Source organism: Mus pahari, chromosome 8 (genome assembly GCF_900095145.1).
Source record: "Mus pahari chromosome 8, PAHARI_EIJ_v1.1, whole genome shotgun sequence".
NCBI classification, from domain to species: Eukaryota; Metazoa; Chordata; class Mammalia; order Rodentia; family Muridae; genus Mus; species Mus pahari.
In genome coordinates this window covers 10214568-10242388 of record NC_034597.1, presented here as the reverse complement: position 1 = coordinate 10242388, position 27821 = coordinate 10214568, and the positions used below count along the sequence as shown (strand labels likewise).

General features: G+C 42.7%; 1 protein-coding gene across 3 annotated transcripts in view; it reads left to right on the top strand.

Annotated features, from left to right (window-relative positions):
* The window catches only part of LOC110325408 (ubiquitin-conjugating enzyme E2 E2), a 289650-nt gene that overhangs the window by 225942 nt on the left and 35887 nt on the right, over positions 1-27821 (top strand). For 2 of the 3 annotated variants that reach the window (XM_021203384.2, XM_029541488.1), the window contains one exon: positions 2417-2549. In XM_021203384.2, coding sequence (XP_021059043.1) covers positions 2417-2549 — 133 coding nt within the window. Of the gene's footprint in view, positions 1-788; positions 837-2416; positions 2550-27821 lie in introns of all 3 variants that reach the window. The other variant, XM_029541487.1, reaches the window with a different exon arrangement.

Below are 27821 nucleotides of genomic sequence, written 5' to 3'. Positions count from 1 at the left end.
TGTATTTAGAAAATTAAAAGAAAAAGTTTGCTCCTAGATATTTTGAGACATTTAATGAATTCTTGTCATCTATAGTTGTCCTCTTATAATACAGGACATTAAAACTGGTTCCTGTTACTCAGTTGCCCCCCTGAAATATATCATCCAAGGAAGACTTCTTTCTGAGTTCTTGTCTTCTCACAGGAAAGAATTCTCCCAGGAGACATGGGCAGTTTATCAGAGCTTTACTTAGCAAAGCAGAGCAACACAGTGTGTACTCTAGAGAGCCTTGCAGAGGGCTAAACAAGGAGAAGCAGCATCCTATGCTGTGTGCTGTGTGGTTTAGGATCTTGTGCCTGTTGATGGGGAAAGATGACCTTTTCTTTCCCAAGTTGTGATGGATGGCTTCTCTCTTAGACAGGGTTTCTCTGTGTAGCCCTAGCTGTCCTGGGACTTGCCTCTACCCCTCTGCCCCTCTGCCCCTCTGCCTCTGCCTCTACAGAGTGTTGGGATTAAAGGCATATGCCAACACTGCTTGGTGATCCTCTTTTAAAGATCATGGGTGGAAGAAAGGAGGGAGAGGGTCAGAAACACAATGCAAACGATAATGGAACCACAGTCTTGAGGACACACCTACCTTAGCATGCATGTGTGGCAACTAGGAACGTGTCTACTGCCGTAATTCCTGATAGAGCAGGAGGACCCTTACTAGAACTTCAAGGATGTCTAACCACGAAAGGATGACACAGCTGCTGAGATATGGCTGCAGTTTCCTTGGCTTCTTCCTGTCTATCTCTTTGCCCACCCAGGAGACATGGTTCTGGTGATACAGCTCCATTTTCTGGGATCACGCACATGTAAGTCCTTATCTACCTGGCTCATACCCACTAAATATCCTCTCTTCATACTCTCTCTCTCAAAGCCACTGTTTTATTCTCTCCATCCATGAGCCCATTGCTTTAACTAACATATAAGTGAGAGCACACAGCATTTGCTGTTCTCTGCCTGACTCTGCTGAGCTTAGCACCTTCCAGGTCCACCCACAATGCTACAAAGCTCAGAAATTCCCTCCTCCCTGTCTTTATGAAGAGTAGTGTGTTCTTCTCTAGCGCATTTGAACATGTTTATGTGCAGTGTTTAGAAATCAGATTTACCAAGTCCTCGTCACTACTCCATTTTGCTTCTTAAGCATTTATTTTTACCAATTGAATTGTTATTTTCCCAATTTTGATGATACTGAGTATTTTAATTTTTATTTCCACCTTTTAGAAATGTCTTTTGATATCTTTCTAATAGATTATTAATCTTTTTCCTGTTAATTGATATGAATTGATATGATTGGGCCCTAGGATTTGGTCAGTTTTACATGATCTAAATATTATTTCTCAGTTTATAAGCATGAACTGTCTCTCAATCAGTAAAGGTTTTACTTTTGCATGGAAGAGAAGGGAAGGGATTCCACAAGAAGGAAAGTGAAGGGAGAAAGGGGAGGAAGTCTTCTGTAAACCGTGAGAATAAAATCTTCTCTTCTACTTTGATCACTAGTGAGGTGAATTACATTAAAAAATTTTTTATCACTATGTAGTCTTATCGTGGTTGTGATCAATTTTGTTGCAGTGACATTTGGAATAAACTCTTTGGCAAGCATTCATAATGTTGTGCACTCCATTACATGATGAGGATTTCAGAGTCGATAATAACCTGATAAAACAAAAAGAACCCTGGGAAGCCTTTCCCGTTATTTTGGGTTCCCCTGCTCTTCATGGCACACTCATACTGTGGCACTGATGCCCACTGGAAACCAGTAACACCATTCACATTCACAGTGGGCTTTATTCTTCTTAATGTTATTGTCCAACAAATGTGTAGTTCGTAGCTAAAATCTATTCCTCAAGGAATTTTTATTCTAGGGAGGAACATAGAGGACGTTATAAAATACAATCATGAAATAACGTGTCTTATCTAGGAGATAGGATAGCAGGAATAAGAGGTTCTGATTGGCTGGCTTTCCTGATTGGTGGCTGTCAGGAACCAATCTGTGCTCTCAGTGCTTAGTGGAGGGTTTAGGCCAGCCATTCTGCATTAGCCTTTCTCACTTGGAAATTCTCTGTCAATGCTCCCAGGGTTCTGTCACCCTTTTCCTGTCTTCACATAATTTCATATTTATACAAAGCTAGTGTCCTGGGAAACTTGTTCCAGTGTTTGCGTTGTGAGCAGTACAACAGGACCTTCTGCTCTGCTGGATTACATAATACCAGCATGTTTTGTTCATAGAATAATGATGTTGACAGGAACAATATGATAGATAGATAAAATTAATGTATTAACTTTATTATGTTTTATGAAATGGCTCAATTTGTTATTATCATAAATATATTTTTTAATTCCAAACAGTATGTAATTTTAAAGCACATCTCATTTGTGTGTCTTATTTCAGTGCTGGACCCAAAGGAGACAACATTTATGAATGGAGGTCAACTATATTGGGACCCCCAGGATCTGTCTATGAAGGAGGGGTGTTCTTTCTTGACATTACCTTTTCACCAGATTATCCGTTTAAACCCCCTAAGGTCAGTATGATGTATTCATCCATTTTTAACAATCTGTGTTGTCATATGTACATACTAAACATATATATCTGCTCTGTTGGCATAGGCAGCTTCCCTGAACCCATTGTGCTTAAAAGGAAACAGAACATGAGAAATTATTCATTGTCCCTCTACCTTAACTTTATGCGGGATTCATTGCTCTTTTTCATTATCTCTTTTCTGCAGTAATATGATTAATATTGCAGAATAATATTATAGAAAATACCATATTTTAGCCGTGTATGTGTAAAATAGGAAAGTGGAATTACTCCAGGGTCAGGCTACAAAGTCAGACTATGGGAAAAGGAGACTTCACAGAGAGGGTGACCACACCTGTCTGGTGCTGTGCTGCCACCACAGCACCAGCGAAACTGTAGTGATATTTTGATAATTTTGACAAGTCATTTAGCATTATTTTGAAGGCTAGGAGCATAAGTTGTTGGTGAGATGCAGGGTTTAATCCCTAATGCCAAAATCTGTGTGGATATATATATATATATATATATATATATATATATATATATATATATTCTAAAAATGGCCCATTATTGAAATGTAATTTCTTTCATGTCTAACATAAGTCAAGAATACAGTGTAGTCGAAACATAGGACTTTTCTCCTACGAATATAAGGTTGTGTACTTTAGAATATCTTCTCATTCATCTCTGCTGACCACTGCATACTGGCAGAGGAAAAACCCTGGGCTCAGTGGTTGTGCCTGTTAGTCACCAGGACAGTCTCTGTACATGCCACACAGGCATGGCTGGGCTGTAGGCCAGGCTTCACACCTTCCATGCTCCTCCCACCTCACGTTTCATGCTTGGCTTTCTTCTTTCCTTTTTACTGATACCCAGAGAGCATTTTGATGCCAAAAAACCATAACAACTACAGCAACATGTCTGCACTGTGTAGAGAACTGTCAGTCTGGGTGTCCAGATCCAAATGAGGAAGTCAACCCCGAACCTTTGTTCTTACCACAATACACAATCCACTTATGCAAGCCTAGAGGACTGCTGGCCCTGAGGCCACCTAGACTAAGGTTTCCAGAACAAAGCCACAGAGAAACCAGTGCTTACTGTCCTCCTGAGTAGACAGGAGCGTTTATCCTTCCACTTTACTTTGGAATGGCTTGCAAGCCACTTGCAGGGTCATGTGGACCTTTCTCTGGCAGCCTCTGCAAGTTGGGGTGCAAAGTGAAAGAGAGAGATGTAGCCAGGCATCTGTCTCTCAGGAGCCTGGGGTGACCTATTTAATGGAGTAGGTATCTCAGGTGTGCACCCACGACCTAGATGTCAGTGGGTTTTCGATCTGGTAAAGCTGAAAGTGAGAAGTACTACATTGGGTAAAAGAATTTCGTTTGAAGGATATTCGAAAACTCTAAGATGGAGGAGGCTGGAAAGATGGCTCAGAAGCTAAAAGACTGCTTTTCCAGAAGACCCAGGCTCACTTTCCAGTCCCCACATGGAACTAACAATTGTCTACAGTACCCACATGGAACTAACAGTTGTCTACGGTTCCCACATGGAACTAACAATTGTCTATAACTCCAGTTCCTGAGCATCCAGTGTGCTCCTTTGTGCTCTATGGTACTGCCTTCATGTGGTGCACATATATGCATCCAGGCAAAATACCCACATGCATACAATAAAAATAAAACTATGGAGATGGAGTTTTCCATGTCTAAATATGAGAATGGGATGGGTAGTCCTCCTGATCAATCAAGATAGAAAGGCGAGACCTCCTTTATATTCATATAAATAGAATTCATGGGCTACAAAGCTGGGGTTCTTTAATGAGACATTTTAGGAGTGTTATAATTGAGCTTGTCACTGTAGGAATGTCTGTTGAACTTTGGAGTGGTGGAGGTGGCAGGTCACAAGCATTCTTCATTAGCTTACTTGATTTTCTGCTAAGGGAATGTGTCCTAGCCGTACTGGAATGCTCTCTGTAGATGTGGGAACTCAGATTCAACTTGGCAAGGTTTCCCAGAAGTACAGCAGCCATCTTCAGACCATATTCTCTGTGCCATTCTGGAGGATTCACTAGTGAGAATGGAGCATGAAAGGAATGTGCTGTCTGTCCTCAGGTGTCCTCAGTGTGGACCAGGTCAGACGCTAACCTGGATGGCCAAAAGGAACACAAGTAGAAATTGAAGCTGTGAGCTTCAGGGGTATAGGTGTCCATTCTTCATAGAAAAACACCTCACCTACTTTTAAGCAGTTCACTTTTGACTGGTCCACTTCCACAACACTGGCTTCTCTTTGTCCAAAGTATCCAAAGAAAGCTGAATTACAACTCCCCTCTTGCCCCCATTCTGATTTGTTCTGGACAACCTGTAAGGGAAAATTGAGCTTTGGCAGGTGAAATGACAATTTAAATGTTCATTTTCCAGAATCATACAGGAAATTAGAAAAAGCAAACAGTGTCTCTTTCTGAGCCCCCAGCTTTAGAGCTGGGTTTCAAAGGCAGGTACCTTTCTTTTTTTCTTTTTGTTTTTTTTCATTGATTTTATTTTTTTAGCATATATAAGAAATAAATGTAATAAACCAAATACATGGNCAAAAAATACAAGAATCATATGATCATCTCAATGGAAGCAAAAGGAAGGAAGGAAGGAAGGAAGGAAGGAAGGAAGGAAGGAAGGAAGGAAGGAAGGAAGGAAGGAAGGAAATTAGGAAGATTCAATATGCATTCTTCAATATGAACTCACTCTGTAGACCAGGCTGGCCTCGAACTCAGAAATCTGCCTGCCTCTGCCTCCCAAGTGCCGGGATTAAAGGCATGTGCCACCACTGCCCGACTATCATATACCATTTTTAAGTATCTAGATTAGACCTGTAAAGGAAATCACTGCTGTTGCTTGCTACCTTCAAAATAAGTTACATTCCAAGTTAATTCAGAAGTTAAAGATGTGCTTGGTACCTTTTGTAATAAGAACTATCTTTAAAATTTACACAATGTTAATTCTACCAGGCTATATGCTTGGAAGGTCTTCAAATTTAAGTATGTTTCTTTCTTATATATTTTTAACTTTTATTTTTTTTAATGATATTTCTTCATTTACATTTCAAATGCTATCTCAAAAGTCCCCTATACACTCCCCCCCCCCCGCCCTGCTCCCCAACCCATCCACTCCTGCTTCATGGCCCTGGCAATCCCCTGTACTGGGGCATATAATCTTCACAAGACCAAGGGCCTCTCCTCCCATTGATGGTCTACTAGGCCATCCTCTGCTACATATGCAACTAGAGACACAATCTCTGGGCGGGTACTGGTTAGTTCATATTGTTGCTCCTCCTATAGAGTTGCAGACCCCTTTAGCACCTTGGGTACTTTCTCTAGTTCCTTCATTGGAGGCCCTGTGTTCCATCCAATAGATGACTGTGAGCAACTACTTTCATATTTGCCAGGCACTGGCGTAGCCTCACAAGAGACAGCTATATCAGGGTCCTGTCTGCAAAATCTTGCTAGCATTCATAATAGTGTCTCGGTTTGGTGGCTGTTTATGGGATGGATCCCTGGGTGGGGCAGTCTCTGGATGGTCCTTCCTTCCTTCTCAGCTCCAAACTTTGTAACTCCTTCCATGGGTATTTTGTTCCCCATTCTAAGAAGAAACGAAGTATCCACACTTTGGTTTTCCTTCTTCCTGAGTTTCATGTGTTTTGCAAATTGTATCTTGGGTATTCTAAGTTTCTGGATTAATATCCACTTATCAGTAAGTGTGTGTTCTTTTGTGATTGGGTTACCTCACTCAGGATAATATCCTCCAGATCCATCCATTTGCCTAAGAATTTCATTCTTTTTAATAGCTGAGTAGTACTCCATTGTATAAATGTACCACATTTTATGTATCCATTCCTCTGTTGAGGAACATGTGGGTTCTTTCCAGCTTCTGGCTATTATGAATAAGGCTGCTATGAACATAGTGGAGCATGCATCCTTATTACAAGTTGGAACATCTTCTGGGAGTGGTATTGCTGGGTCCTCAGGTAGTACTATGTCTAATTTTCTGAGGAACCACCAGTCTGATTTCCAGAGAGGTTGTACAAGCTTGCAATCCCACCAATAATGGAGAAGTGTTCCTCTTTCTACACATCCTCACCAGCATCTGCTGTCACCTGAATTTTTGATCTTAACCATTCTGACTGGTATAAGGTGGAATCTCAAGGTTGTTTTGATTTGCATTTCCCTGATGATTAAGGATACTGAACATTGCTTCAGGTGCTTCTCAGCCATTCGGTATTCCTCAATTGAGAATTCTTTGTTTAGCTCTCTACCCCACTGTTAATGGGCTTAGTTGATTTTCTGGAATCCAGTTTCTTGAGTTCTTTGTATTTATTGGACATTAGTCCTCTATCAGATTTAAGATTGGTAAAGACCCTTTCCCATTCTGTTGGTGGCCTTTTTGTCTTATTGACAGTGTCTTTTACCTTACAGAAGCTTTGCAATTTTATGAGGTCCCATTTGTCGATTTTTGATCTTATAGCACAAGCCATTGGTGTTCTGTTCAGGAATTTTCCCCCTGTGCCCATATCTTCGAGGCTTTTCCTCTGTTTCTCCTCTATACGTTTCAGTGTCTCTGGTTTTATGTGGAGTTCCTTGATCCACTTAGACTTGAGCTTTGTACAAGGAGATAAGAATGGATCAATTCGTGTTCTTCTACATGATTGCTGCCAGTTGAGCCGCCACTGGTTGTTGAAAATGCTATCTTTTTTCCACTGTTGTATGTTTCTTAATTTCTTTCTTCACACATTTAAAGTTTTCATTGTAGAGGGCTTTTTTTTTTTAACCTCTTTTGTTATTTTAAATATTTTATTTGATTTGAGAGACTGGGAAGAGGAGCGTGTCCATGTTCTCTTTCTCAGCAGGCTTGTTACTTGTATGTATTAAGACTGGTAAATTTTGTAAGTCAATTATGTATCATAACACTTTGCTGAAATTATTGATAATTTGTACAATTTTTTCTAGTCAAATTTTGGGAACACTGGTTATAAGATAATATAATATTCAATTGAAAATAATTCAACTTAATATTTTCCCATTTGTATCCCTTCTCTTGCCTGATTGGTATAGCTAATGCTTCAATCACATTATGGATGAGTAGTAGGGATAATGGGCAGCCCTCTCCCATTCCTGGTTTTAATGGGGTTTCTTACTTGTTTTATCCATTTAGGATGATATTGGCCATGACTTTGTCATACATAACCTTTATTATGTTGGAATATGTTTCCTGCAGTCCTACTTGTTTTAGGGCTGAGTTCCAGGACAGCCAGAGCTATACAGAGAAACCCTGTCTCAAAAAACAAAACAAAAGAAAAAAATGGTATATGATATGAAAAGAAAAGATGTTAATTATGCTACAACAACAAAAGAAATTGTGTGTGTGTGTGTGTGTGTGTGTGTGTGTGTGTGTGTGTGTGTGTGTGTTCTTATTTGTTTTTACCTTAAGGGACAGGTAAAGGCTCCCTATAAAAAAGGAAGGTGATCAGTTATAGTAAGATATGGTGACACTCAGCATTTAGGAGCCTGATAGGTCTCTAACTAAAGCTCAGAAAGGCACTGTGTCACCATGCCCTGCCTAGGTGATTGTCATGCACATAACATTACAGCCCTTACCACTGCTATGCAAAGAAAAAGAGTGCATGTGCCTCCTGTAATTTTCACAAAGAACTATGTAAAGCCAGCTGCCTATGCCTGAACTCCAGCCTTGCATCAAGAACACAGGATTGTTATAAAGTAGCATATGTTCTTTCACATTTGATCAGGATCCAGTCTCTTCTGTTTACTGACCTGTCTACTTGGCATGTCTATGTGAATGTCAATAGTCATCACAAATTAGTACATCTTAAGAAATACTATTGACCAGATACCTTCACCCCATTCCAGCAGACAAAATCTCCTAGTCTTTGCCTTCTAAGGAGTGACCACACCACTCCCTAAGCTCCCAGCTATCCCTGGTCTCCCAGGCAGACTGTTCTGACTAAATCCTGGCTCAGTCCTCAAAGCCAGGAATGAATCCTAGTAGTTTCCACTGCCTCTCCCTAGTGACCTCTCCCTAGTGACAGTGTGGCTCAAAGGCCATCCACTATTCCCCTCCCCAGATTTCAGTGGCAGCCTCTTATCTTGGTCTCTAAGTTTGCCACTATGCAGCTCTACCTAGTGGTGGGAGTCTCGGTGTAATCTATGCCTTGTTAAAACCCTTTAGTGGCTTCCAGCTTGTTGAATGAAAACAAGAATCTCTGGCTCAAAGTCACTGTTCTCACCTTCAATGACCCCCAACCCTGCTTCTTCCAGGGGCCCTGTGTGTGTGCTTCTTTTCTGAGTTTGCACTCTCCCAGAATTTTATCTGGTCGTACCATTTTCGCTTTCATTTCTATTCAAATGCCACCTCAAAGAGGCTTTCCCATGTGACAAATTTAAGTGTCCCTAGGTTCTGAAACTTTGCCCCCATGACCTTTGGCTCTGGCGTGTCTTGGTCATGCACTCTGTACTTCCTTGTCTGTTGTACTTCCTGCAGTTCTCACCAAAACTCCCTATGGACAGGATTCCTATCAGACAAAGCAGTGTCTGGTAGGTCAGACCTTTGTTGGATTCACTTAACCCATACAACTCTTAAATAAAGAGAATGTGGATTGTTTCCCACTGTAGATAAAAAAAAAAAAAAAAAAAAAAAAGCCAATGCCCTTTGTGGGTAAGTGGCATGCAGGAAATGGAATATAACCCCATTCTAAACTCGGTTTTCCATTCCTAATATAAATACCTTAAATCCTTGGAGAAGGACCACTTTTTAAGTTCTATATTCTGGTTCAGCTGAGAACATCAGACTGGAAGTGACAAGGCAAGAGCTGATTCAGGGAACAAAAACTATTTAAAAGAGTTTAAGTGCCTGCTCTTGAATTTTGCCAAGAGTCCTTTTTTTTCAGAAGCATGGGGAGGCAGATGCTGAAGAGAGGGGTCATGGGGAGACAGATGGTGAAGAGATGGGTCATGGGGAGGCGGATAAGAGGATGTGCTGGTCTGCTAGCCTAATCTGCATATCCAGTCCTGGGACAGTCTACTCTACAGAGACCCAAGACAGCCAAAACTACATAACAGGTCCAGGGACAGCCTGGTCTACATAGAGAGACTATCCAAAAAGAGAAAGGGGGGATATGGAGGAATGATGCTTTTTCTCAAATATGTTTCTATTTTCAGAGACTGAGGCATTAAATGTACGTTGAATGCTAAGTACCAATTTCTGAATTACTTTCCAGCCCTAAGCTAAAAGGAAAACCATTTCCTATTTTACAGGCTATCTTTGTATTTGATTAATGTTAGAACCACCTTTGATTCTCAGTATCATATTGGGCCAGGGCACTGCTTTCATTCTGTAGGTCAGTAGTACTTGCTTTTGATCTGTGTTTCTCTCTAGGATTTGGGACAGGATATTGTTTGGCTTTGGTTTATGCTTGTTTTTGATAAATCCTAAGAAATATGCTATCATTTAAGGTGTGAAATGCCTAAGTAGATGTGATAAATAAGGTATATCCATTTGTACCTCTCATCTCAGCACTCAGAGAAGAGTCCGGAGGATCAGGAATTTGCTGCCAGCTGGGCTATCTGTAGTGAGAGCCTATCTTTAAATAGAAGTACTATTGTCTTCATGCTTCTAAAACTGCACACATAGTAACTGTGTCTGTAATATACCTTCCTCCAAAAAAGACCAACACTCCAGGATTTGATGTCATCTCTTCAAGGAATACCAGCTTTATTATTATAAATCAAATTAAATATACCTATATAATAAGAGGGCATTAGCCACTTGGCTGAGAAAAGAATTGAATTAGTATATCTTGGAAGGACCATGTGTGTTTCTATCCTTTTAGACTATGCTGCAGTTTGTAGTTTGGGAACATATAGTCTCCTATAAGATGATTGTTGCCCAAGCCAGTGTTATCTATTTAGGCGGTTTCCACTCAGTCCCTCTGAGTCCTGAAAGCTAGCATTGATGGTTATTACTACCAACATAATTGGGCTAAGCTCTGCAAAGGACACTCTTGCACAGGGAAGTTCTGTGAGCAGATGATGGGGGACATTCAGGTAACTGTTTACGTTGATTTCTTCAGAGTTCTATACATAAAAGCTAGTAAGTGCCATGCTCATTAGTCACAGGATACAGTTGTTTTATGAATATCCCTGGGTGACAGAAGAACAAAGACAATAAGGTAACCCCAAAAGATCTTATAAAGAGAAAGTCCTTCACTAGAATTAAATCGAAGCAGCTTCAAATTTCTCAAACCTTGAGAGAAAGGCCCAGAAGAAAGGTCAAGATCAAGACTTGGAACAAACCCTTGTGTTAATGGGCTGTAAACTTAAGGTGAAAACGTCTTTACTGTTCACTTAAGAACAGTAAGAGCTATTAAGGAAAATCATAACACCCCCTGCTTCACAGAGTGTGCCATTTACTTGACCTGTTGTGTGCAGTGTTAGTATTGCTCATGCCTGGAGACTGGGCAAGTTGAGTTCATTTCTAGGACTACTTATCAGTTCCAGTGCCTTGATTAGTCCTATATCAGATGTGGAACCGGGTCTCTTTATATGGTGGCAACCCTTTAGAGTCTGGCTCAAGCAAGTCTGAGGGGACAGGAAGAAGCAGTGTTGGTTATAAACTAGTCATCTGCAGATATTACACAGGCTTTGTCTCATAGGAAGTAAGGAGAAACAGTCAGGAGCAAATGATGGTGAGTGAATCTAGGACTTTGGTAGAAGAACTATTCTACCGTTGGACACATCTTTATTGTAGACTCCATATGTTAGCAGAGATCTGCCCAGATTTCTTGGGTTGTTTACTTTTTTTTCTTTTTTTTATTAGATATTTTCTTCATTTACATTTCAAATGCTATCCCGAAAGTCCCCTATACCCTCTCCCCCACCCTGCTCCCCTACCCACCCACTCCCACTTCTTGGCCCTGGCATTCCCCTGTATGGGGCATATAAAGTTTGCAAGACCAAGGGCCTCTCCTCTCAATGATGGCCGACTAGGTCATCTTCTGCTACATATGCAGCTAGAGACTCGAGCTCAGTGGTACTGGTTAGTTCATATTGTTGTTCCTCCTATAAGGTTGCATCCCCCTTCAGCTCCTTGGGTACTTTCTCTAGCTCTTCCATTGGGGACCCTGTGTTCCATCCAATAGATGACTGTGAGCATCCATTTCTGTATTTGTCAGGCACTGGTTGTTTACTTTTTAAAATACCTTTTAAAAGGCTAACTTATAAAGCAGACATACCCGAACCCTATTACTCTCCAAAGTAAGACTGTAAATGAGTGAGGCGCAGCCCAGGAACATGGAGACAAGGAGCACATACATGTAGGAGTGGAGCCAGGCTGGGGCTGGGAAAGCAGCAAGGCTGTGAGACTCAAATTCTTTCTTATCTTTATTTTCACAAATGCATATCATGTAGCCATCTTGATGCTGCATGTACAGAAATAGGCAAGAGGAAGTCTCTTCAAGGGTAGAGTTCACAACCAGGATGCCACAAAATAGGCCTCTTTCAACTTGGCACCAAAGACTTGAGCATGATAGCTACGTGCTGGGGGACAGTGTCACTGTGATGCAGCATACATACAAACTTCCCTGGTTCCTGCCCACAACATGTCTCTTTGCCTCCTTAAGACAGAGAGAAATGTCCTCAGCAGTTGCCAGATCTCCCCTGAAGGTCCAGTACCATGCCTGGCTGACACACTGTGTTCTCAACAGCAGTCCTGTCTACTAGTGCCTGACTGGAAACATTTATGGGGATTCTGGTTTCTGAGCTCAGTGATAAGATAGGATTTCCTCTGGGGAACTCACTGGGCACCGCTGGGACTTGTTCTGGGTGCCCAGCTATTAGCTTGATGGGTCTGAAGTTCAGGTTAGAGCTCAAGATACATGCATGAGAGTCAGTAGTGATTTGGGGTTCTTAGACTCAAGAATCTTACCCAAACTGAATTTTTTTTTTGTACCTCTAAATTTTTAGAATGTGTTTCCCAAAAGAAAGCACTTGGTTACTGGAAAAACTAAGAAAATAACATTTTCTATTTTTCATGTTCTCAGCACTTGGAGATTAGAAAGATATTTTTCATATGAATATTGCTGGCAGGCTTATATAACATTACTTAAAATATCTTAGAAAAATGAATTACTTACTGTAATAAATTATGAAAGTAAGAACTAGATCAGGCCAATACCTTCCAAACTATATATCCATGTGTGTACAATGTTTTCCACGTGCCTGCCCATGGATTGATCTTTACCTCTCTCCCTGTGCTGTGTGAAGAGCAGCAGAACTCAGAGGAAAGCCACTCAGAACAGTGTGTTTATTACAAGTTGTTTTCATTTCCATTCTTTTTCTTACTTCATTTCCTCCATGAACATTTCCTGTTTTAGTTATTTACTTTGAAAACCAGAATATTACATTCATTTTGTTTTGTTGTTGTTTATTTTTTATTTTTTTACACTCCAGATTTTATTCCCTCTCCCCATGTACCCCCCAACTGTTCCACATTCCATACCTTCTCCCCACCCCCTGTTTCCATGAGGATGTCCCCACCCCCAATCCCCCACTCTATCTGACCTCTAAACTCCCTGGGGCTTCCAGTCTCTTGAGGGTTAGATGCATCATCTCTGATTGAACACAGACCCAGCAGTCCTCCACTGTATATGCGTTGGGGGCCTCATATCAGCTAGTGTAGGCTACCTGTTTGGTGGTCCAGTGTTTGGTAGATCTCGAGGGTCCAGGTTAATTGAGACTGCTGCTTCTCCTACAGGGTCGCCCTCCTCCTCAGCTTCTTCCAGCTTTCACCTAATTCAACCACAGGGGTCAGCAGCTTCTGTCCATTGGTCAGGTCCAAATATCTGCATCTGACTCTTTCAGCTGGCTGTTGGGTCTTTCGGAGGGCAGTCATGATAGGCCCCTGTTTGTAAGCACACCATAGCATCAGTAATAGTGTCAGGCCTTGGAACCTCCCCTTAAGCTGGATCCCACTTTGGGCCTGTTGCTGGACCTTCTTTTCCTCAGGCTCCTCTTTACTTCCATCCCTGTAGTCCTTTCAGACAGAAAGAATTATAGGTCAGAGTTGTGACTGTGGGATGGCAACCCCATCCCTCACTTGATGTCCTATCTTCCTGCTGTAGGTGGTCTCTATAAGTTACCTCTCCCTACTGTCAGGCATTTCATCTAAGGTCCCTCCCTTTGAGTCCTAAGAGTCTCTTACCTCCCAGGTCTATGGTGCATTCAGGAGGGTCCTCACAACATCCTACCTCCCAAGGTTGCCTGTTTACATTCTTTCTGCTGAACCTCGGGGATTTTTAAGATAGATTTTTAAAAGATAAGTGTGTACTGATGTTAAACAGCCCAAGGACCATATAGAACTATTAACACTTCTTGCCCTACTTCTGTTTTCCATATTTTCTTACCTGAGTGTCCAGAAGGCTGTCCCACACATGTGGATCGGTGTCACATTTGCAATAACATAAAACTTAGGTGACATAATTTTTTCCAACTTAGTAGATTATTGTTTTTAGTTATTTGTAGTTTGATTTATGTAGCCCAAGCTAGTCTTGAACTTGCTGTGTTGCCAGGGATGACCTTGCACTCCTTATCCTCTTGTCCCTATCTCTAGAGTCCCCATTGCCGGTCTATGGAGACCTGTAGAGCTCTGGTCCAGGCAAAGTGGCCAAGGAGTTGTGCTTTCCAGAGGGGACAGGAGAGTCAGATTGAGACAGCCGTGTGGCTCTGGAGTAGCAAGACTGCAGCTGGCTCCAGGGCTTCGGGAGAGGACTCTTTCCCAAAAGGTTACAGCTCTTACATGACAGCCACTCTCAGACAACCTTTGATGAAGTAATTCTTGTACCCTTGTTCCTTGTGGACAGACAGGATCTTATATAAATTTGGAGGTTGGTTGGGATAAAATAAAATAAAATAAAATAAAATAAAAGCAAAGCAAATGCTTTCTATTGGCTTGGTCTGAGATGTTAGGGATGCCTCAACTGCATTGCGAGGGGCTTTGGAGTACCTCCCATATGTGACTGATTGTTCTGGTCCTCTCCGTGGGGTACCGCGATCACATGAAAGAGACCTGGTCAGGAGTAGATGAGATGCCTAACGTCCTCAGGTCTGAACAGTTCCAGGGTTTCTGAACCCACTCAATCTTATCACATTTCCATGCACACTCCACTGCTCCATACACCATCACACCCAGCTTGGACTCAGGATTTTCATAACAGAAACAGTTCATATCACATGACCATCACAGTCACGAACACACAGTAGTTGTGGCTGCCTGTACAAGAGCTAAGTTTAGCAGGGCGTGGACTAGATGAGTAGACACGATTCGGCAGGAGGTGATGCAAGTGGGCAGTGAAAAGGATCCCAATGCATTCCAGTCATGTGTGACCATCACAGATAAATGTAAACCTGTAGAAGGGCCAGGCCACCAACTGTTAGGCCTCTTCATCTCCTATAAGAGGGACATTGAGAGCTCCTGCCAACAGGACCCTGTGTGCTCTTTCCACCTGCCTCACCCTGCTGTTCTGACTGATCTCTAGAGTCTTATGAGTTACCAAAACATGCCCCATCCAGGTTCATCCTCAGCCTCGTGTTCAGGGTTCTCGCCTCTTGTGTTTCCTGATGACTCTACACAAATAAAGGAGCCATTACATTTCCTTTCTACCCTCCTTCAACTCAATGAGAACAAAAGCCTATCTGTCTTGCAGATAGTAGGCTTGATAGAATGAATTAGTGTTCCTCTTCCTCTGAAATCGTTTTTTTCCTCTGCTGCCTTTGTGTACTTTATAATGTTGAAATGGTCAGTCAACATGGTCTCTCACTTCTCATCCTGTCTTTTCTCATCTTAACTCCACGCTGCTCTTTTTCCCTGGGAATTAGATGCACATGGAAGACATGAGCTTTTTTTCTTCAGAGAAGCTCTTGAGCCATTTAAAAGACTGAGCAGAAAGTTAAACGTTTTACTTTCAAACCTCGGGTATCAACACAGCCCATCTTTAGATGCTTAAAATTCAGTGTTGCCAGGACTGGCATCAATCTTATTGCCTGCCTCAACAAGAAATTAATCCACCTTAAAGCAGTTTGAGGGCTTTTTACTTCCATCTTATTAGAAATTTGATGTTCTTGGTTTCTTTAAAATATCTAGGCAATATTTTATGCATACCATTATATACACAAACTATAAACAAATAATTAGCATCTCCCAGTATAGCCTTAGATCCTCAGTACATAGGCAAAGCTTTGCAAAGCAAGGTAAGAATCAAGGAACAAAGTATTTTCTTCTATGGATATCCCCTGCAGTGTAATCATGCTTATTTTCCTATACCATTTTTATAACTTCAGAGTTTAAAGTCACATCATGAAAGCTCAATGTACATGCTAATTTTCCAAACATAGGATAAGTATGTGCACTTAGTCTTTGCCTCCACCTCTCTATGTTACACAGCTGATACTTTGCTTTATGTGAACAGAAAGTTACCTGGGGGGAGGGAGCCACAGTAGCATGGGAAGATACTGTGCTGCATTCGCACAATGAAGAGGATATGATCATAAAATAAAGATGTAGAAGACTTTGCAAAACATATGGACCTCACAAGTAGGACATTCAAATAAAGGTGCCATGAGATTATTAAAAGTTAGGAACAGGAAAAATTAATGGATAGACACAAAAAGCAGAATGATGGCTGCCTTTTTGGTTGTAACAGGGAAGAGGCACAAGGAAGAGTGCTCCTAAGTTCTGAATCTCGTTCTAGGCAGGGTTTGCGTGGTGGTGTTGTCTTCATAAGCCTCCTGTTCAGCTGACATCCATGCCTACAGTGACTGTTCATCCAGCCCATGGTTTTCACGAGCCGTCCTTTTGTCCCTCCTCCTATTGGAAAAATGCTCAGCTATCTAGGTGTGGCACTCTCCTGTGCCTGCCCACTTCACTGTATATGGTTTAAATATCTTCACTAAAATTCATGCTGAAATGTAAGGGTAAGGTTTCTTGAGGGCAGAACCCCATCCAGCTGTAGTATCTAAACCTTTGGGGATGGTTAAGATGGAGAAAATCTCATAGCTCAGATGGTTACTGTGGAACACCTTTAGACTTAGTAGAGTGCCCGTCAGCAGGAAGGCTATCACCAGACACATTCTCTCAATCTCCTGGCTCCCAGAACCAAGGCAAGGCAAACTCATTTTCTTTATAAATTGTTCAATCTCAATTCTCTTGTTATCACAGCAGAAAACAGGCTAAATTTGCTGTCAGGCCCACTCCATGTCTCCTAAGCTGGGATACTGTTCAGCCTGGAGAAAGCTCTGCCTGTGCGGATGTGCTCAAGGGAACCTAACAACAGCCCATTGATTTTTAGATTCTATTGTTTATAGTCTCCTTGGTCATAAATACTACTTACCCATAAAGCTTCAATTTATGATTGCCAAGCCAGTGCTTTAACATTATGCCAGATGGTAGTTACGTATATGGCTGCCCAACCATAGCTGCATGTGGGGTATTAGCGGAGGATCTGAGAGATCCAGAGGTGTCCCACTTTCATGGAAAATCTGCATGAGACCCTGTATGTGATGTGCCATCAGCCATTCAAAGGACCGGGGCTCCATAGCATTGAAGTGCTGGTGGTCCATGTCTGCGTCTTCCCTAGTCATTAGGTTGCTGCTAGAAAGGAATTGGCCCCACGTGCTTCACTTTGTTATCAGTGCCATGCTTGGACCTGTTGATCATAATGTCATTTTTGAAGTATAAGAAACAATCTGTTTGATAATCCTTTGTAGAGTTTTGTTTAAAACCGCACCATTCTTCTTGTTGATGAAAGAAGCAGAACCTAATATAATTGAGTAGAATTAAAAATCTTTGCTCTTTGCCATCTGATAACATTTTATCATCATTTACCAATCTTACTTACCTGAAAAGATCTTTTGTCCCCTAAAATTTATTTCTATATCTGCATAAACCTTTGAAGTGTTTCTAATCTCAGTGTTTCAAAACATTAAAACATAGTGTCTATATGGGAATAATAGACAAGCCCAACCCTGATCCTCACGGATCTTAGCACCATGGGCAGATGTTCGGCCCACCATCCTGTGGATATCAGCACAGTGAGAGCTGCAACAGACACACAACTCCACTTGACAGAATTGGCAAGGTCCTGACAGGAAGCTTGAAGGCCAGGACTGAGGCGGGTCTGTTCTGTGTCTTTCATACCCCCTAGAAGCTAATACAGATCCAAGTACGCCAACTGGAGGGTTCAATAACTACCCCCTTTATTTTGTTAACAGATTGATTATTTTGAAATCAGGTTTAAAAACAAAAGGAACAGAATTCATGGCTTTTTTTCCACTAAGCCATTTTCAGGAGCCTTACCTACCTTGGCTGTACTTGCCTGTATAAGTAGTTATAAATGAATTCATATGTTAGCAAGTTTTTGAAACTTATTAAAGTGATCAATAACTACCCATCACAGGTTACACAGAATTAAAGCTCACTTTCTAGTCATGTCTACAAATGACACATCCATCCTAAAATGCCTACATTAAATTAAAATTTGTATATAAAATTTTTCATTGGTAAATATATTTAGACATCTTTCTTTTTTTTTTTTTTTTTTGGAAACAGAGGAAGGAGGTTTACTCAGGGTGGTCACATGGGAAGAGAAGAGTGGGGAGGTGTGACAGAGATTCCCAACTTTCAAGGTCCTCCCTGAGGTTCAGGTTATAGAAGCCCAGAGGTCTGTGCGGCTAAGCAGGCCTGGCCAAGGTGTGTCCCGCAGGTCACCGACCCATCTGCCTACACTCCAGTCTCCCCTGAAAGGTGATCTTGGCTGCTGGAAAATTCTGTGTGGGAAGCCAGCCCCCCTATGGCACCAGGCTATAGGCTTTCCCTTCTCCCAGCCTGAGAACCTGCTGAAATTCTTCAGGAATCCTGCCCCAACCCCGTGATAGCCAAAGAAAGACTCAGTATCTTCTTAGAGTATCTTCTCCTACCAGCAGGTGACAGTCTTACCCACTGAGCCCTGGGGAGGAGGTGTTGGGGTATGTATCTGGGCCCATTTTCCAAAGGAGAAAACTGATGCAGGAGGAAAGGTTTGGAGTTAGGTCTGGATTAGGGTCTCCTGCTGTGGCCTTTGTGCAGGGACTTTTCTTACAACTGTAGAACTGACTTCTGATCCCAGAGAGGGACAGAGACCAGTATGTAGTAATCCAGCAGGGGGTTATCAACAATTACAGAGAGCACACAGAGCCCAGAACAAGCCTTTTGAAACCTCAAAACCCACCCATCTGCCCCAACAAGGCCACACCTCCTAACCCTTCCCAAACAGTTCCACCAACTCGAGACCAAGCCTTCAAACACGTGAGCATTTGGGAGTCATTATCAAACTGCCACGTCCTCCTTTTGTATGCATGTGTAGGTTTGAGTGTATGTGTGCACACGTGTGCATGCCGTGAATGTACATCCATGTGCACACTTGTGACCAGATGACTTTTGATAGCGTTATCTCCATGATCACACTCAGTGCCTACAGCTCTTCCTTCTCTATCAACCAGTTCCTCAGGGGCTGGGGAGGACACCTCGTGAGTTCCTTTCCCCTCCGCGGCAGAGAGGATGGTGACGGCTCCATTTTGTGGTGTCCTGTGCAGGTTAGTTAGGCCTTCTGCTGAGTTCAAGAGTGCCACCGTCACATATGACAACACCCTGCTTCTCCTCTGCTCTCTCAGTCCCTCTGTCCCTTCTTTCCTGTGACAGAGGACCCAACAGTCACATATTCACAAGCCTTTGGGTCTCTGCAGTTGCCATTGCTTACCAACTGAAGCTAATGGTTACCCTTGTTACCCCACACTATTGAGGACAAGTCACCCCATCAGCCTGTATAGCACTTTCTTCTATGACGAAAACTAGCCAACAAGAAGGAAGATTTCAGACAGTTCAGGCTTGATCTCTCTACATCCTACAAGCAGAGCGTGTGGTATCTTCACGGAATAGGGTCTTGCCATTGGCTTCTGGTGGGCAGCCAACAGATGCAACAACCACCTGTATTGTTTGGGGGTGCACTGGCTGGTTTTTGTGTCAACTTGACACAGACTGGAGTCATCACAGAGAAAGGAGCTTCAGTTGGGGAAATGTCTCCATGAGATCCAGCTGTAAGGCATTTTCTCATTTTCTCAATGATCAAGTGGGGAGGTCCCCTTGTGGGTGGTGCCATCTCTGGGCTGGTAGTCTTGGGTTCTATAAGACAGCAGGCTGAGCAAGCCAGGGGAAGCTAGCCAGTAAGTAACATCCCTCCATGGCCTCTGCATCAGCTCCTGTTTCCTGACCTGCCTGAGTTCCAGTCCTGACATCCTTTGGTGATCAACAGCAATGTGGAAAGTGTAAGCTGAATAAACCCTTTCCTCCCCAACTTGCTTCTTGGTCATGATGTTTTGTCCAGGAATAGAAACCCTGACTAAGACAGGGAGTCTCTGGAGCTTCCTTAACCAACAGCGCATAGGGAGGCAGTCCACCCCTGACACTGGGATGTTCGTGTGTTGGCCCATGGCTTCTGGGTACAGCTTTATCTACCTTCAGAGGGCACCTAGAACATGACTGCTCACCCTCGCTCTACTGGAGGACATTAATAGAATCATTCTTGGCCAAGAATTGGCCCAGCTTGGTATACTACCCACCATGCCTCACGCACCTCATGCCTCCAGCCTCTAGGTGGCAGCACCTCTGGCCTCTGCCCACCAGGTGTTGTCTGGGAACCATGTCTTGGGCAGGTTTGCGTGAGTTCACCCAGTTACTGATAGTGACTCAGGTCAGTCCCTGTTGGTGACTGTGATGGATGTCACCACCTTACTACATGCCTCCGGGGAATGCATTTGTGCCCCACGGGTACCCAGGAATGCTGTGGCATCCACACACCGTGATGCTTGGATTGGGTATCTGCCCACTGGGCCTGACTCACTCTTCAGATCCTGCCTTCTGGTGTGGTGAGTCACCACAAGAGGTGTCAGCTGCCAGGTGACTGCTAACCAGCTTTTGGGAGCTTCGCACAAAACATTTGCAAGAACGTGAAGAGAGAGGTTCTCTAGTTTAGTTCCCAGGTTCAGAGGTCATCCCATGGTCCTAACCTCTGCTGACTCTGGCCAGCAGTGAGGTGTAATAACACTGTGGAGACATAGCATGAGGGAAGGGTTGATGGTCTCCCAGAAGACAGGAAACAGAGAGAGATGACCCAGGATGACAGACAGCCCTCAAGGACCCACCTCTTGTGATGTACTTCCTCTAACCGTGCTGCACCCCCCCCCCAAAGTTTCTAGAACCTTCCAAAATATCACCATCAGCTAGGTATCAAGCCTTCAACTCACGAGACTTTGGGGGAATTTTCATATCCACACAGTAATAATAGTGATGGTGTGGGTCCCTTGCCTCTGCCACAGCGGCCAGACATCATAGTTGACTGTGAGCAGCAGCAGGCTGCTCTACCAGCTCCCATGTCTTGTGGGCTATGGCTACGTTTTTCCACTTCCATGGTGAGCAGTGGATGTGGCTGCCAAAGCCAAATGGCACAGCCATGGCTTCCACTCATCTCTCGTTGTCTTTGTCTCTCTAGAAGACCTGCCAATCAAGTGAGGATCTGGTTTTCTACCTAAGCTGCAGGGTATTTTTCCACCAGGTGGGAAGCTTGCCTCTCTGTGAGTCATTTTCTGCCCAGCTGTCCAGCGTGCATGCCCCTCCGATGTTAAGGATGTTGGTGGCATGAGAGTCACCACGGCGGCACGAGTCACCACCTCGGGCTTACTGTGTTGACGTGGATGGCATTTCACATCTTTAGAATCTCCCGTGCGTTTTCATTGCTTTTCCTTTGCTGTGATAAGACACCGCTGCCAAGGCTGCTCATGGAAGGAAAGGTTCATTTGCAGCTTGCAGTTCAGGGCAGAGAAAACACCGTCGCTGTCGCCGCTATGGCGGGAGAGCTTGGCAGCAGGCAGCCTGCAGAGGAGAGCAGCAGCCAAACGAGCGCTCACATCCTTAACCACAAACAGCATATTTAGACATCTTAATAACATTTGTTCACCCAGTAAGCATAAGCATACGTGTACACCCTATTAGATGTGTTCAGTGGTTGGTACCCTGGATACTTTAAAGAGATTTACATGCCCTGCTCTCAAATAGCCTTCCATTACATAGGAGGAAAAAAGACAAGCACACAAAAGTGTAAGAGTAAATATAAAATTAGATCAGAAAGCGATGAGTGCTATGAGCTGGGATAATCAAGGGAGAGATGTCCACAGAAGACAGTATTCTCATAAGTAATAGACACTCACAGGTTGTTGAGACAGTAGAACTCTAAAGCCCTGGAAAAGACACATGTATTCTACCTTATCTCTTAAACAGCAGAATCTCTTGCAGATAGGAAAGTGAGTTACCACACCTAGAGCAGGGTGTCTTGAAAGGTCCATTGAAGTTTAAACAGAAGTCTTGGTATATAGAGATGCTGAGGTGTATCTGACCAACAGAGTTCCTCATGAACTGAGACCCAGAGAGCACAGCACATAGGCACATAGGGAGCTCCGAGTGAGCATCAGGACACCACACATGAACAAAAGTCTCTTAGCTGGTCAAAGGCAGGAATCTCAAGAGTTGAAAGATGGTGGAAATCAAAACTAAGTATTGAAATGGCAGACGGAGACTGTCGCAGATACCTAATGTATCAGCGAGACTGTATTTCCCAACAATAGGCACAGGGCAAGAATCAGAGCATTTCTTGGTCAGCTGGCCAGGACCGAGGCTGAGCAGCTGACCTTAGATTTTTCACAATGGCCTTTTCCCTTGAAAGACCTATGGTCCAGCTTTTGACTGTCACCTCTAAACTTGGCATTTTCAGTAATTGTGTAGTTTATGCCCAAAAAGAACCTTTATAATCTTTGAAACATGAGTAGTTTTGGAGGGGAACTAAAAACGAGTGTGTGTGTGTGTGTGTGTGTGTGTGTGTGTGTGTGTGTGTGTGTGTGTGTGTGTGTGTTGTTCATGTCTATCATGTAGAATAGGTTTGGGAAAGTGTTAAAATATTAATGAGTCTGTTCACTGTATTTTGATTTTTCTTAAATAAAAGGTTGAACATTGCCTTCTTGCAGCATATACATTTTGGAACACCAATGTTAAGCAATTGACAGAGACAATAGAAGCCTTGAAGAAAAACTTTATAGCTAGACATAACAGGTGGAAGAGGGAAGGCCAGAGAAAGGAGATCTAAGTTTTCCATGACTCAGAGCGGCTGTTGTAAGTATGGAAATGTAGACTTTTTGATTCTATCAAGTATAGACATCATTTCTTCCTGGAATTAGATTAATGCAGATGTGTTAACAACATCTTCACTCAACTATAAAAATAAGAGAAAGATACAAAATTATACTTCATTCACATTAATATATGATAAAATACATCAATAAAACTTTAAAAGATGTAACCAGCATGATAGTTCTTTTTTAAAGATTTACTTTCATTTTGTGTGTACAAGTATTTCCCTGCTTGAGATTTGTGTCCCATATATATGTCTGGTATCTGCAGAGACCAGAGGACAGTGTCCCAGATTTCCTGGAATTGGAGTTGATCAGATGCTGAAAAATGAACTTGGGTCCTCTCAAACTCAGCCAGTATTCTTCGCCACTGAATCATAGCCTCAAATTAATTTCTTATGAGCACACTATCTATTGCATCTGCTCCAAAGATGCTGAAGTGCATTTGCACATTTTTAAAGCTAAAGGCTATTGAAAGTTGTCTTACCTACATGCAACTTATGCTGCCTCATTGCATCCTTTCTAGATCCAAATCTAGTAGGCAATTTTCTTCTTTTCCTCAAGAAGCAAAAAATATTGGGGAGAGAGAGAGGGAGAGAGAGAGAGAGAGAGAGAGAGAGAGAGAGAGAGAGAGAGAGAGAGAGAACACGTCAGAGTGTTTTCAGTATTACAATATTTGCTTGTAAAATTATTTAAGTCATTTTGATGACTATTCCTGGTTGTCAACTTGACTGCATCTGAAATAAACTACAATCCAGAAATGGAGGGCACACCTGTGAGAAATTTTCTGCTTGGCTTGAAGTGGATGAATCCACTTTCATTTTGGTCCTTAGAGTAGGAAGACATTTGATCTGGATCTTGAGGTGAGAAGACACACCTTTAATCTGGGCCATACCTTCTGCTGAAGGTCACTGTAAGAACGTGGAAGAAGGAAGGGTTTACCCTTTGCCTGTTTGCCCTCTCCTTGCTAGCACATCCATTCCTTCATGGGCATTGGAGTCTATATCTCTGGGATTGCAGCATAAGCTGAAGACCAGCTGAGACAGCCAGGCGGATAGACTGAGCAACTACTGGATTTGGGGACTTTCTGTTTGCAGCTAATTGTTATATTAGCTAGACTTCAGCCTATAAGACATTCCAATAAATCCCATTTATATATACTTACATATGTGTATATGTGTGTGCATTATGTTATGAGAGAGATTCATTTTACAAGTTCTGATACTTTAGAGAACCCTGACTAATAGAAGCATATTTATGAAGTGTATTTATTATTAGTGCTTGTGCATGATTGGCAAGTAAAGGTGTATGTTCATGGCATGTGCTCAGAGGTAAAAGGACAACTTTTCAGAGTGTTCTCTCCATGAACCTCTACATATGTTACGGGATCAATTTTAGGTTGCCAGGATTTACTGCAAGTGCCTTTCTCTGCTGAGCCATCTTACTGGCCTACAAAAATTTCTTCTTAAAGCAGCACCAGAACCTCAAGCTTCAATGATTACTTCAGCAAGATAGTGTTGTGACCATGGTCAGGGTTTGCAAAGGAGATCAGATAGTGAGGGAATATCTCCCTAGACACTGTCATCAAGGCACAGAAGCCTCTATCACAAAAAGACCTAACACCAGCAGAATCCCTAGTCAAAAGTATCCTTATATGAAGGAAGAAAATGTTCATCACAGCATCCACATTCATAAAAACGGAGTTCCTGCTTCAAGCTGAAGGTTTAAAGTGAAATGTATGATATAGGTGCAGCTCAGTGGTACAGTGACAACTTAGCATGAAGCTCAGGCTCATGCCCAGCCAGGCAGTAACAAGAACAACAGAAACAATAAATAGGAATAAAAATGTCATCATTTAAAATTCAGACCTGGGCATATGGTACACACCTTTAATTCCAATACTCAGGATCTCTGTGAGTTTGAGGCTGCTCAAACATGAGTTCTCAGACAGTTCCCACTGGCTGCATGAGTTCCCGGACAGCCAGGGCTATGTAGAAAAACCCTGTTTAGATAGATAGGTAGGTAGGTAGGTAGGTAGGTAGATAGATAGATAGATAGATAGATAGATAGATAGATAGATAGATAGATAGATAGATAGATAGAGTAAATAAACTAGGTTATCAGTGTTAGGTGTACCTTATATCCTCTATTCTTAACCTCTTTGATGAGATGATTTTTTTACTGGGTTGCTGAAGCCTTATTTTGCACATAGAACCGCATCGAGTCTTGCCTGTAGCCACCCAGGAAATCATACTAGAGGTCAGGGGCCCCAGACACTAGCTGGGAAGTAAGGTGACAGAAACAATGTTTTGACTAACCACATGGTTACATAGCTGGGATATCCAGTAGGGCTTTAGTAGTTGGGCTTGGTTTCCATGTTCCAAGAACATGTAGGTGAGTAACTGTGAAAGTCCAACAACCCTGGGGCTTGCCTCAAGCCTCCTCTGTGACACCAAGGACAGGGTCTAGGCAGCCACTAGTGACTTCAGTTGCAAGCCCATGGTTTATTTGGCCAGAGGATTTCTCAAGGACCTACTGGCCAATGTAGACTTGATTCCCAGCTCCTTCTCAATTTTGCAGATCTGATTGTATTTAGCCTGGTCCTGGGATCAAGAAGCCATTTGTATTAGCCTTGATGTACCTAGTGGAAACCCCACTACCAAGTCACCAATGAAGATATCATTCCACCCAGTGTAATGGGACACCATGGTGCCTAACCATCATACTGGCCAGCTTGCATGCCTTCAGAGACTCAATCACAGAACCAGTCTTGTTCACTTTGAGCAGGGGCAGTTTCAGGGCTTCTCAGCCACAGCCTTGAGTTGGTCACTGTGGGATGATCATCAGCAATGAACATATACACTGGCCGTTGACTTCTGCCAGGCTTCCTCGTCATCCTGGTCCAAAGGAGCCTTCAATGAACACTAGTGCATATTTTCATTTGAATAACTTCTACAGGTCAGCCAGACAGCCAGGCATGATATACCTGTTGGCATCATTAGGAAACTTGAAGTCCAAGTCATATTTGCTGTCTCTGAAGAACTCAGAGGCATCCACATCCATGCTGTTAATGGCCTGGTCAGGGTAGCCACCCTTCTCTTTGCAACTGTAAACCCAGAGCTTCTTTGTTCCCCAAGATGTTCCAGTTAGGATAACACCCACATTCATCACATCACCCACATTGGTGACATCTTTCCAGTATTCCTTGATGACATTCTTCAGGATGAGGTAAACATCCATTCCAATGCCCATGATTTCCTGGAAGCTGAATATGCCCACAAGGAGGATCAACCCTTTCATGGCCAGCTTGTTGCCAGCATGAGAACTTTTGTTGAGCATTTTTAAAGCCAGAACTGGCAGGATGCCTTTGGAGTTGCCACCTAAGTCATCGATGTGACAGTTCAGGTGCACCCCCTTTTCCATGGCATCACCTTTGCAGCCAGTGATGCCCCAGGAAGGCATCGCTCCAAGATTCAATTTATTTTCAGTTCCATCCACTTTGATCTTCAATTTGTCTCTCTTCTTCACAGCATCTGGTTTCTTGCTAATCATTGCACCTGCAGTGTTCTAATGATATGCTTATCAGCCTTCGAGATCCCCTTCCCTATGTGTCACGTCTTATCATTGCCCCAGAGTCCCATGGCCTCATAGATACCAGTGGAGGTGCCAATGGGCACGGAAGCTGGGAAGAGAGCTTTCAAGATACAGAGATAAACCTCTGCTGGAGTGTGTGTGTGTGTGTGTGTGTGTGTGTGTGTGTACCTCACATTGGTGTGCCAGGAGCACCAATTCACTGATCAATGGAAGCAGAATGCAGTCTATAATGGGGGGTCCTCAGTCCATGTTTCCCCAGGTAGAAAACAGTGGAGTATGGCACAATTGCTGTGGGTCCCAGTCTCCTGTGCACCAAGGCACCACTGGCATACTGCTGGGAGTTGGGAAGAGGTATCCCTGGTCCATGCCAGACAGGAAGGGGGAGGCAGAGCTCAGGAGTAGGGAAGAGAATCTAGTTTGATTTTGAGTGAGTGCCAAGAAACTGGAGGGCCTGGGAGAGAGAGCTTCTCTGGGAGACTTAGGCATGACTCTTTATAAAAGCACCCCCCCTTCCCTGCTACAATCCTTGATAAAGAGATGGAGATGATCCTTGCTTGTCTAAACTGCTTTATTTGATGGCAAATGTAAATGCATACACCTTACTCAGGGTGAACCAGGGATTAAATACCCTTTGAGGGAAGGAATGCTGAGGAAGAGAAGCTCATTGGTTGAACATTCTAGATACCTCATTAGCATGAAGAATTTCAGGTTTTTATGCTAAGTGACTGATTGCCATGGTCCTCTCAGTGGAGTGTCATGGTTATATGATCCAGGGCTGGTAGAGTTTGACAGGGAGCTAGCCCCACGCCTACCATACTCAGTTCTGAATTTCACTGGGTTAGGACTCACTCAGGGTGGTATGATGAGATTCATTCAAGAGACAAAGACTTTTTCTGGTGTGGATCTTGAGAATACACGTGGTGAATTTCTGATTGCTGATCACCATGCAGTAAAGGAATAAGGTGCTGTGGATATTAGGGACAACATTAAGGAAAGAGACACATGCACCCGAGTTCCTGAGTTGTTCTATCATCAGATGATTTTATAGTAGAAAATATAATTACTTCTGGTCAGAACAAAAATACTCTATCATATGCCTATAAAGTAGTGATACAGTTTTCAAATGCATGTTTGGAAAACAAATCTTGCTCATTTAGTTTTACAATGTTCAAGAAAGTGAGGCCATCTGTCCATGTAGTTGTGAGACTACTAATATGTATATCCTTTCCAATTTATTAGTGTGATAATGAGCATTCTCTTATTGTTCTAATATATTTATTATGTATTACAATCAAGAGGTTGACTTCTAAAAAAAAAAAAAATCGGGCATGGTGGTGCACACCTTTAATCCCAGCACTTGGGAGG